The sequence below is a fragment of the Acomys minous genome, assembly GCF_964271855.1.
Source record: "Acomys minous genome assembly, chromosome: 14".
NCBI lineage: Eukaryota > Metazoa > Chordata > Mammalia > Rodentia > Muridae > Acomys > Acomys minous.
In genome coordinates this window covers 57,962,024-57,974,586 of record NC_140496.1, presented here as the reverse complement: position 1 = coordinate 57,974,586, position 12,563 = coordinate 57,962,024, and the positions used below count along the sequence as shown (strand labels likewise).

At 45.8% G+C, this 12,563-nt stretch overlaps 1 protein-coding gene across 1 annotated transcript; it reads right to left on the bottom strand.

The window, feature by feature from the left end:
* Positions 1-10,881: 10,881 nt before the first annotated feature.
* On the bottom strand, positions 10,882-11,799 carry LOC311582480 (ferritin light chain-like; the record flags this gene model as incomplete). The annotated part of the gene is made up of 2 exons (XM_084755641.1): positions 10,882-11,231; positions 11,724-11,799. 2 exons carry the CDS (start codon positions 11,797-11,799, stop codon positions 10,882-10,884), a joined length of 426 nt encoding a protein of 141 aa, XP_084611767.1.
* Positions 11,800-12,563: the final 764 nt, after the last annotated feature.

Sequence of the window (12,563 nt, the reverse complement as noted above, 5' to 3'; positions counted from 1 at the left end):
TTTTCTCTGACTGCAGTGTTCTTGGTCTCTTCCCTCAGAGCCTCAGTCTTCTTGTCCATGGAGTCTGAACAAGGGCATCTGCCTCTGTAGTGGTTCAAATAAGATATGTCCCTTGCCGCCCCCCCCCCAGGCTCGTGCATTCGAACATTTGGTCCCAGCTGGTGACACTGTGTAGGGAGATCATAGACCTTTTAGGTCAGTGGTTCTCAACCTTCCTAACACTGAGACCCTTTAACACAGTTCCTCATTTTGCGGTGACCCTCCAACCATAAAATTATTTTTGTTACTACTTCATAGCTGTAATTTTGCTATGGTTATGAAGTCATAGTGTAAATATCTGCTATACAGATGGTCTTAGGCAACCCCTGTGAAAGGGTCGCGACCCACAGGTTGAGAAACACTGGCTGAGGTTGTGGCTCCCAGCCGGAGGAAGCAGATCACTGGGGGTGCATTTTAGAGCACAGAGCGCTGTCCACTTCCAGGTCACTGTCTCTGTTCTCATTTGTGGTAGAAAGTGTGATCAGCCAATTGTGCTGTGGCTGCCGTGCCTTCCTTTCCATTATAGACCCTCCTCAGGGACTATAAGCTGAAATGAAACCTTTGCTCTTGGTCATGGTATTTTTATCACAGCAACAGGAATGAAACTGGAATACACGGTATTTGTTTTTATGGTGGAGTAATATTTGATTCCAATCAACTACATTCTGTTCAGCTGTCCACCTTTCACAACCATGAACAGTGTCACTGTGAATATGGGCATGTGTGGGTTTTTTGTTTGTTTTTGGTTTTTGTTTGTTTGTTTTGAGACGCCTGTTTCTAGTTCTTTTCAGCATATATTCAGGAATGAAACTTCAAGGTCATATGCTAAATCACTATTTAATTTCTTGAAGGAAACACCAAAGTGTTGTCTCTCCTAGGGATATTTTGAGGAATCCCCAAGCCAACATATTTGCAAAGCTTTTGGCATGGTACCTAGCACATAGCAGGAATCCAGTAAATCACTGCTAAAAGATGGAATTCCACACAAGTGATCAGCAGTCCAGTGCATCTGTTGCAACATGTATCATATGCTGGGGGCGACAATTGGTTTTCCTGCCTCAGTTTGTATGGAGAGGTTTCCTTTGGGATGCTATTCCACATCTCTACCCATCCTCTCTCTTACTTCTTCCTGGGGGGAGAGGAGGGAAGAAAGGTGTGATTTACTATCTGAAGGATCAAATAAAATAAATGCCTGTCAGTTCATCTCACCTCAGGCCCTGCATTGTTATAGGGAAGTTATTCTACTCTCTTGTACTGTACCTGTCTAAGCCATGAAGCTGTGTGAGTGTGTGTGTGTGTGTGTGTGTGTGTGTGTGTGTGTGTGTGTATACAGGTATGTATGCATGTTTGTGTATGCATGGAGAGGCAGGGGTCAGCCTTGTGTGCTATTTCTCAGATATTGCCCATATTATCTTTTGAGACAGAGCCTCTCATGGGCCTGGAGCTCCACACATAAGCCTACGATGCCTGGCTAGTAAGCTCAGGGATCCACCTGCCTCTGCCATAAAGTTTAATGGCATATACCTAGCACAGAGGCCTGAGGGTATTCAGCATAGCTCAGGTAGGAATTGCAGATTGGTGGATAAAAGTAACTTGAAGCATATTAATTGAATATGTTTGCTAAAAGAGATGACACCCTGTGTTGTCCTTGGCTGGTGCCATAGTTTAAGCAGAACCCCTGGGCCCAAATCTGCCTATCATAATGTTCTTCTTGTAGGTTTCTAGGACCCTCTGGATCCTTCTACTTTGCTATTCTCCCATGCTTCTCTCATCTAGAATCCCAATAGGATGTCCTCCCCTCTGTCCCAGTTTCCTGGTAAGTGAAGACTTTCATGGGACATGCCCCTTGGGACAATACAGGCCATAAATTTCAAACCCCTACCCAGATCTAGCCAATGGATAGGACATTCTCCACAGTTGAGTGGAGAGTGGGGTCTGACTTTCACACATACTCTGGTGCCTCATATTTGACCATGCCCCCTGGAGGGGGAGACCTGGTGGCCCTCAGAGGAAGGATAGCAGGCTACCAAAAAGAGACTTGATACCCTATGAGCATATAAAGGGGGAGGAAGTCCCCCTCAGAAACAGTCATAGGGGAGGGGAGTAAGGGGAAAATGGGAGGGAGGGAAGAATGGGAGGATACAAGGGATGGGATAACCATTGAGATGTAACAAGAATAAATTAATAAAAAAAATAAAAATAAAAATAAATAAATAAATAAAAGAGATGACACCGCGCCCCCCCCCACACACACACACAGGGTTTCTCTATGTAGGTCTGGTTATAGGACCAGATGGGCCTGGGACTCATAGATTCTACTGCCTCTGCCTCCTGAGTGCTGGGATTAAAGTTGTGTGCCACTACCACATGGCTTGAGCCACTTTAAAAAAAAAATATTTAGTTATTTTACATATATGAGTGCTATCTGTGCGTACACCTGCCTATCAGAAGAGAGCATCAAACAACAGTATAGATGGTTATGAGCCACCATGTGGTTGCTGGAAATTGAAAACTCAGGACCTCTGGAAGGGCAGACAGTGCTCTTAACCTTTGAGCCATCTCTTGAGACCCCACTTTTTTGTTTGTACTTCTTATTGATTCTTTTTGAATTTCACATCATGCACCCTAATCTCACTCATCACTCTGTCCCTTCATATCTGCCCTCTGCCCTTGAACAACCCCCCACCCCACCCCCAACCCCCAGGCAAGAAAATACAAAACAAAGATGAAAAAAAATAAAGGGGCTGGAGAGATGGCTCAGAGGTTAAGAGCACTGACTCTTCTTTCCGAGGACCTGAGTTCAGTTCCCAGCAACCACATGGTGGCTCACAACCATCTATAATGAGATCTGATGCCCTCTTCTGGCCTGCAGGTATACAGCAGGCAGAGTACTGTATGCATAATAAATAAATCTTTTTAAAAAAGAAAAGAAAAAATAAACATAACAAAGCAAAGCGTTTTTTTTAAATCCCCATAGTGGAAGCTGTAGTATGTCATAGTGTGTCCCACAGTGTCTGCTGTCCACAAGATTTACTTGCAAATGTTTGTAGCAATGAGTCTAGTATGATGCCTCTGGCTTCTGCCACACTGTCAATACTGGATGCTCACCAGGACTCCTGCTGTCCTGTGTCGTGGAGATCCCACAGCTTTGGATCTGCAGGACTGGCCCCTTCACATGCTGCAGCAGTGCATAGATGGGGTAGATGTCGGAGTGGGCCAACTCAAAGCCCTGCATCTGGGCCTGTGTGGTAGGTGAGTTGCTCAGACTGCCAGATCTCCCGGACCCACACGGCCAGGGCAAGCTCTTCAGCACCATCCCAGCTAGGCCACCCAATGCTGTAGCCAGGATGGGGGCAGGGACAGCTCTCCCACTCTTACAGCCACCAGGCTGGCTTACCCACACCTTCGCCATTGGTGCCAGATCTACGCAGGCAAGAGCCACCATCTTTACATACACTTTTGTTGAGTAGTATAGACTGTATTTGTGATTTATATCTGCCTGACCCCTATGTGTATTACATATCGATTCTGTCAACAGTAAGGAAAGGATGGGCAGCGTATACTGTGGCCACTCCCTCCGCCATCCCTAACCCTGAACCTGTCTAGGAAAAGCAATCAGTTGTCTCCTAATTGCCAAGTTATTCAGCTTCAGACAAATAGTTTAGGAGACAAACTGCAAATATAATGAGTAACTATTTACCTTTTTCCGAGTTTTATTTTCTTCTTTTGTTCTTAGAAAAAAAATATTGGCATTAAAGTAGAAGAAAGGCTAGTGCTAATGCTGTAGACAGGCTCTATAGAGAAAGTGCTGGGCTCATTCCCCCATCACAGAGACGCTTCCCTGCAGAGTCCCCACATCCTTAAATTACCAACCTTGAGAATGGCATTTGCTTTCATTTTTGCACCTAACAGAGCATAGCCTCATATCCCTTCTTTCCTCTTCTTGGATGAGTGTGGAATACATTAAGTCATGAAATGTCCTCACTTTAATTCCATTCAATAAGTATCGGGACCTGCAATGTGCCAGGCATCTGACAAGGAGGGGACGCCAAGACTGGTAACCTTCGGTCTCATGTGCACGGTGTTTCTAGTGTGGTGCAAATGAGAGGCGAGACTCCTATAAATACACAGAAGGCAGATTTTAGCTGATCTGGCTTTAAATGAGTTTCAGGCATTTGGTTTAGATGATTAAAATCTAATACATCTCACCAAAGGAAATTGGATTCAGAATTTTATTTCATTACTATTCCCATGCCGGTTTTCCTCCCTTCTGTCAGCGTGAGTTTCTCTCTCCTTTTTGAAGATGGCTTATTTTTATAGTTGCAAGCACATGCAACTAGTTTATTGGTTTTTTTTCCATATTTCTGAAACCACAGTTTAAGTGGCTTAGTTATTTAACTATTTTATGCCTATTTTTTCCATACATATAGCAGGCAAGATCAGCCTAATGAGTGAACAATTAATGAAAAAAAACAGAATTCTAAAATAAGACACAGAAAAAACCTGTATTTTAGTTTCATCTTGGATGTATCCCTTGGAAATTCTGCCCTCAGAGCCACTTGCCAGGATTCTGCAGTGCGTTGACTGACTTAGGTGAGATAGAGTAGAAGAAGGCGAAAACAATGATGTTTGGAGAAGCTACATCCAGCACATGTAGACATGACTGTCCCCTCGATGGCAGGCACACAAGAGGCAGCCGCAGCAAAAATGTGCATGGGGCTGTGAAGCCAGACCGCTCAGCCTTGAACGCTGCCTCTTTTCCCTACGAGCTGTGTGTCCTTGGGTAAATAAGGTAACTTGGTTCCCTCATCTGTAAAATGAGAATAAATCATAGGCTTGCTTCACAGGCTTGTTGTGGAGAATAAAAGTGACGCAACACTCCAGTGTGCTTGGGCTGGTGTCTAGCCTGCGGTGAGGATGCTGCCATATCAGTTGAAAAGGAGTCGTGAAGGCAGAACACAGAAGAGGGACAAGAACAGCCCTCAAAGGAAACGCAGATGGAGGAACAAGGCAGAATGAAGAGAAATGAAAACAGGGGCAAGATAAAGATAGCATCGTGTGAGGCAGAACGGAACGTGAGGCCCGAGCGTGGCTGGGAGATTGGCGGTAACCCAGGGACAGAGCGCGGAGTGGACCAATCCCCTCTGCTTCCTGTTCTGTGACCTCGTGCCGTTCACTGGATCCCCCGCTGTCTCTCATTCCTCCCTGAAAAACAAACCCTAGGACCTGAGAACAATGGCTAAATACCTGACCAGCTACCCAGAGTCCGTGGGCAGTTTACATCACCCCAGTCCCGGGCACCACTCCTCCATGTAGATGCTCTTACCTTATAGGTCACCTGGATGTGCATGTTTAACTTGAGTGTTCTGAGCATATCGGTGTATGGATAACAGCATTTTATAAACTTCAAAATTCAGGCATAAATGGTCTTCTAACTTACTTGGTAGATTTTCACCCGGGCAAATGTTCTGGCCTAACCATTTTTCTTTCCGCCTTTGTCCAACTGAAATTTTGGAATTAACTGTGACTCTCACTCAGCAGAGAGATCCTATAGCTTCCCCCCTCTCCTCTCTGTGGGCTGACTTCCTAGTTAATTCTCTCCCTCTGGATAGCTGTAAAAAGCAAAAACTGCTGCCAGGACAGCTCTTATCAAAATATTTTAGCACTTCTGCATCTGGTCCTGGCCATAAAATAGAAGTGAAGAAACACTTATGTAAAGCTTTCAGAGCTGTGAAGAGAGAGGGGGGGGGCTCTCATTTTATTGGCTGTGGTTCATATATCTCCAGGACAGCAAGTTAAAATAATAATAATAATAATAAACTTAGATATTTAAACCAAAAAGACACTCAGTGAGAAAAAAAAAAAAGATATGACATGCGCAGCAGCAGCAAGAGAAAGAGGCAGTGTTACTGAGTGAATGATACCACCTCAGGGCTCTGTTCTGCTCTGTGTTCCAAGTAAACTAGTGAGCTGGGCCAGCGGGAAGATGCACTGGGGCCATATGCAAAAAAACGGCTCTCCCCTGGATCCCTCCTACCCTGTTCAGTCGCTGTGCTGGCAACAGCATCAGCACCAGTGATGCTCCCGATCCCAAACCTTTTCATCCAATTTTGTTCTACAGCCCAGTTGCTTCTTCCCCGGCCTCCCTCATGATCACATAGGAAAAGGGTGGTTATCATTTCCTGTTTGCTGGATTCCTAGCATGGTCCAGAGCCTGGGCTGGCACCTGGGGAACACAGGTAAACAAGAGAGAAGTCCTGAAGTCTGGGTGAGGGGAGAGGCAACTGTGACAGGAAGTTGCCAGGTCTAGGGATGTGAAATACATGTTGGGACGGGTGTCTACTTTCCACGGGAGGTGGGAGAGACAAAAGCTTTGCCATGGCGCTTACCATATCAGTTCACTTCTACAATCTTCACGGCATCTCTTACGAGTCTTTGAAATCATAATGTAGATCAGGAGGCTTTGGCTCAACAAAACGAAGCAATTTACTCCAAGTCACAAAAGACTCGCTCTAGGTCCAGTCTAAAGCCTTTGCTCTCTCTACTAACCTTGCTATACTGACTCTAGTCAGGATGACAGCATCCTGTAGATAACAGAGTCCATAGAAAACCCTGGCGGGCAATTCCACAGTGCTAGAGAAACAGGGGGGCAGGTTGGAGAGAGGCAGCGGAGTGGTGGACTGACTCCTGCACCGTCCACGGATACTGCCAGCTGGCTGGGACAGCCTTAACACTTTCACCAATCATAACAGGGGTATTTATAGGAGAGAAACTGGCAAATGTTCTGGAGGGGGGTGTCCCCCTAGAGGGGCTATCAAATCAGCATACACTCAGTGGCAAGGTCTAGGGAAACAGCTTGAATGCTTCTTGAAGTATTTGCAGTAGTAAATTTCTTCTGAAGGCACTTGAGTAGGAGGGAGGCTAAAGCCTCAAGCCATGCATATTCCGCCCACCCCCTGTGCTTGTGGTCTAGTGGTTAAAGATGCATGTCGGCTGCAGACCCTGGTGGGTAACTCTCATTGTCTTTTGCTTGCTGTCATTTGTGTCCTGGGGGAAGGCTGAGAGGTTAAAGTAACCAGAACCAACAGGGAAAAGGTAAGTTAAGTGGGCCAACCCAAAAGATAGCCCCGTATGTCACCAATGCTTATTTTCAAAAGCAGCCAGCTTTTCTCAAAGCATATTCCTTTTACTCTTTGACAACAGCACAATATGCATAATGTATTTTGATCATATTCAATCTCCCATCACCTTCTCTTGTCCTCTACTCTCCCCCTGCCCCTCCCCCCATCACCCTCTTCTTCTGAACAAGTCCCTCTCCTGTTTTTATATTTTGATGGCTGGTTTACTTTGGGTTTTATTTTTGTGGGCCACTGAGCTTAGACTCGGCTTGGATGGGCGGTTATTTACAGGCGCATGGGTGGCATCAGTGACTACACCATGGAAAAAAATGAACTCCTGTCCCCAGCAATCGATAACTGCCAGGAAAGCAGTAGGTTTTAAAGGAGCTGTGAAAGAGATGCTCAAGTCACACAGGGAAGGAGCACGTGACGGTATGTCAAGACTACTCTCTACCAAAGCTGATTTCTTTTGCGCGAAGTCCAAAGTCTTTGTAAAGCCCTGGGTGGTCTCTGGCTCCATGCACCAGGGTCTCCAGTCTCCTCGGGTCTAACACCCTTTCTGTTCTCTCTCTCTACACTGCCTCTCCCTGCCCCCTCCTCTCTCCCTTTTAGCCTCCCTCCCCCTCCTCCCACTCCCTCCCCCCGCTCCTAGAAGACAGCTAAATCAGAGCAGGAACCTTGCTAGCCTTACTCACAGATGTGTCCCCATTCCTGAGCAGACTGCCGCAGACAGAGCAGTGCTTGGCACACACCTGTGGGCTGAATGTGGCGTGTATTTATGTTGCGGGAGAGATTCAGGCTTTATGTAACATTAATTCAATGTCCTTGAGGACACATCTAATACTATTTGGTTCATCAAGTCTTGGTATTCCTGTTGTGCTGCAAAATACTGGCCAAATACTCGGTGCACTTCCCTGTTTCTAAGCTAAAGGTCAGCCATTCCGGTGTCCTCTTCCTCCCCACAGCCCCGCCCCACCCTCCTTCTCTGCTCTTCCATTTTTTCTCTCTTGCTAGTTCTGCCTCTTCCCATTTATACTGGGCATCTATAAAGACTTGTGCTGTTTTCTTTGCATATTTACCATGAGTTTGTGAACATAGACTACCCCCCACCCCCACCCCACCCCCTCAAGAAACTTCTAGAAGCTAAAAGGTACACAGTAACAAGATCATAATAAACTGAGTAGGAATCAGAAACTGCCAGGGCTATTGATACAAGTCTGCAATGATATGTGTGTGGCTAGGGTTTGTTTGTCGTGTGTGTGTGTGTGTGTGTGTGTGTGTGTGTGTGTGTGTGTGTGTTTGGGGCTAGGGGTTCAAGACAAGGTTTCTCTGTGTAGCCTTGGCTGTCCTGGACTTGCTTTGTAGATTTGGCTGGCCTTAAACTCACAGAGAAACACCTGCCTGTGCCTCCCCGAGTTCCGGGATCACTGATGTGCGCCACCAGGCTGGCATGCTGGCTAGTTTTTATATCAGTTTGACCCACATAGAGTCATTTGGGAAGAGGAAACCTCAGCTGAGAAAATATACCCACCAGACTGGCCTGTGAGTAACCCTCTAGGACTTTTTCTTTTCTCTTCCTCTTTTTTTTTTTTTAAATGATTGGTGTGGGAGGGTCCAGAGGTGTGCTGTCCCCACACCCACACCCTGCCACTTAGCGTGCAGTCCCTGGGCAGTACTGAAAGCAGTCCGAGCAGGATATGGGGGAACCAGTCAGTAAGCACCATTCCTCTGTGGCTTCCGCTTCAGGGTTTGCTTTGACTTCCTGCCCTCACGTCCATCAGCTAAGGAGTGTGACCTGAGAGCTGTAAGCCGAAATAAATCCTTTCCTTCCCAAATTGCCTTTGGTCTTGGTGTTTATCACCACAGCAACAAAAAGCAAATTAAAACAGAAATTGGCAGTAATGAGCAGAGATTTAGGAGTATTACTAAGAAAGTTATTAATCTCTTCACAAAACCTGACATCAGAAGACATGGCTTAATGTAAGGGGAGAATCAAAGATGAATATATATGTCTAAACTTCTTCATAATGTCTCACTCATAATAATAAAACACTTGTGAGGGGAAAAAACTAGTATTTAATAAAAGCAAAATAAGATGCCTAGAAAATTCATGGTTAGTTAAAATATTTAATGCATGGGGAAATAATGGTAAAATAAAAAAATGAAGGGCACAGAAAATTTAAATATTCCATGTAGAGGGTATAACAAAAGAACAGTTTATTTTTAATGGATGATTCTTTTCAGTCATGCAATTTGTGTAACTTTAAGTTTTTTCCAAACTGTTTACAAGAACAGGTATAAATCGTGTGTGTGGTGTATGAGCATAGGTATGTTGGTTTCGTGTGTGCATGCGTGTAGAGGGCAAAGGGCAGTACGGGATCTCTCCCTCCGTCACCTTCCCGCCTTCGTTTATGAGATAGGGTCTCTCAGTAAACCTTGATCTCACTAACGGACCAGAGAGAGTTAGGGATCTGCCTGAGTCTGCCTGAGACTGGGATTATAGGCATTGTCGGCCACACGTGCCTTTCACGTGGGTGCTCGGGACCCAGACTCAGCCCTAAAGCTTGTGCAGCAAGCATCTCACCTACCGAACCATCTGCCCAGCCCAAGCAAGTAGGACTTCACAACGCTAATTTCTCCAAAGAACATATCGAACGCATCTTAAGTATTTCTTGGCACAAGTGGAACAGGTCACAGTGTAATTTTCAGTTGCCAGAACTGTTGATTTTCCTTTTTCCTTTTTTTTTTTTCCCCACTTTTGAAAAGCCGTAAGCATAGATAAAGTTCTGTGGAATATACCTACCCAAGAGGTCAGGGGTGACAGTCTCCTCGAGGTCAGGGGTGACAGACCCCATGCAGACAGGGGCAGGGGCAGCAGCTACACTATGGAGCTGTGTGTTAGCAGGGCAGGGCAGGAGGAGGACGGCATCAGGAAGGCACAACAGTATTTAATTAGGGAAGGAGATCGTCTGTCAATAGTGGTTTCCCGAGTTTTACCAGCAAACCTCAGGATGGGAAAACAGCTGAAATTACAGGTGATAAGACTGACATTTAGTAGATACGAAGAGCTGGTACCCTGAGAATGAGACACTGACCTATAGGTTGAAATACATAATTCAATTATTAGAGATAATCGGTAAATCTTTACACCCACTAACGGAATAAAATACAAATCACCTACTCAGCACAATGCAAGGGTTATAAGCTATGAGGATAATGCGGAATAGTAAAGAACAGCAGCTAAGTTAATTGGCCATTTCTGTTTTTATTAATTAGGGAACTCTGGCAAGCATTTAAATGGGAGAGAACTGTATTTGGTAGAAAATACCTATTAACCATTCCAGACACTTTTTCTAGTAAAATGTTTCGTCTTTATTTTTTAGTTATTTTTAATGTTAAACATAGGCAGAATCTCCTCTGGTGTTTGTTTGTTTGTTTGTTTTTGGTTTTTTATCTGTTTCAAAAAGCATTATTTTTATTAGATCCAAGACTTGGGAGGGGCTCCAGGGCCGTTTCAAAGCTGCCTAAGTAGCTTGAGAGGTTCATTCAGGTGGAGGTCCTAATGGCTGGTGTAGAAGAGGAGCGAGCCCCGTGGAAGGGGAGGAGGCCTCCTGGTCGTGCGTGACAGTGAGCCGTTCAAAGAGATACTCGCCCAGAGCCGCCTGCAGCCCGCTAGTCTGCGCTGGCTGCGCCCGGCCTACAGACGTTGGATGTCCGATGTCCGTTAGGTTTTGTCGGTCTTGTTCATGAGCTTTACAGCCTCATCCAGGAAGTGGTTTTCCAAGAAATCACAGAGATGAGCATCTGTGCGGAGAGAACCCGGGGAATGAAGATCCAAGAGCGCCTGGTTCAGGCTCTTCTCCAGGGCCGAGGCAGCTTCCATGGCCTCCACCTGGGTTTTACCGCACTCATCTTGAGACGGCTTCTGCACACGCTGGAAGAGTGCGTGGTTCTGCAACCACCCGGCACCCTCTTGCTTCTCCTCAGCCAATTCACGAAAAAAGTGACTCACACCCTCCAGAGCCACGTCACCCCGATCGAAATAGTAGCCCAGAGAGAGGTAGGTGTAGGAGGCTCAGGTGCAAGTTGACCAGGTACAAACGGCCGATGCTGGCCGAGGCCAGTGAGCGGAGGGCGGCTGCAACTGGAAAGACTGTAAGGCGGCTGGAGGCTAGCAAAGAAAGAGACAGTCCCCGGGTCTGTTCCATCAAACACTGTCGAAGAGAGACAGGTCCAGGGGACCTCCAAAGCGCTGCGTCCTGGCCTTAATTCTTTGTGAAGAAAGGTGATGTTGGTGATGTGGGTTAATCTCGATTGTAAACTTGCAGGGGTTCTGTCGTTTAAGAAGACTCGGGAGAGAGAAGCAGGCGGATTGCTGTGAGTTCGAGGCCAGCCTGATCTACAAAGTGAGTCCAGGAACAGCCAAGGTTACATAGAGAAACCCTGTCTCGACCACCCCCCGACCCCAAAAGAGAAGATCTGTAGATAAGCACCAACATCTGCCTCCTGACTACGCGTGTGATCAGCTGCCTCATGCTAACAGTGACCATGTGACCAGCCTCATACCAACCGCGTGACCAGCTGCCTCCTGTTCATCCATCCGGCTGTACCTTTTCCCTGCCTTGGTGAACTGTACCCTCATAGCGGGGACGCAAGAGAAACCCTTCCTTCTTTAAGTTGCTTTTATGAGGTATTTTGTCCAGGCAGCAGGTCAAGTAACCAATACAACACTGGCATAGGATTTTCACAAGGATCTTTCTTAGTCTCTCATTGAAGCTTATGCTGATAAAACCGTAATTACTATACAAATTCCTGGATTCCAAATTTTGTTATTAAAATAAGTTTATTGATCTTATAGTAGGCTTTATGGTAAATATGACATATTTCATCTAATAAATTAATCAAGTGCGTTTTTTGGTTTTGGGTTGGTTTATTGTTTGGTTTTACTATGTCGTTCCGGTTAGTCTGGATCTTGCTTATGTAGACCAGCAGCCTAGCTTTGAACTCAAGAGAGCAACTCGCCTCTGATGCCTACGAGCCGGCACTGAAGGTTTGCAGCACCGCGTCTAGCCCCAAAGTGAGTTAAAATTATTTTACTTCAACCTTAGATTTTGTTGAGGAAAATATGCTTTTGCTGCTTAAATAGAAACACAAAATTTATGCTAGAGAAGCCCCACGGCGGTTCTCAGCCCTCAGACCCTCAACAGCCTCAAGCAGCGTTACACTCAGCCCTTCCTGAAGCTACTGTGTCACCTTGAACGAACACCCTAGAAGAACCGGCGCCGTTCCCCCAAACTGCTTATCACTTTTGAAAAACCGCTCAGAGGATCTAATGGTCTCTTTGCACTTTAAAAAACTGTCCCAGGAGGGAAGGCATTCCGCTATATCATTAAATGAAAAAAAGCC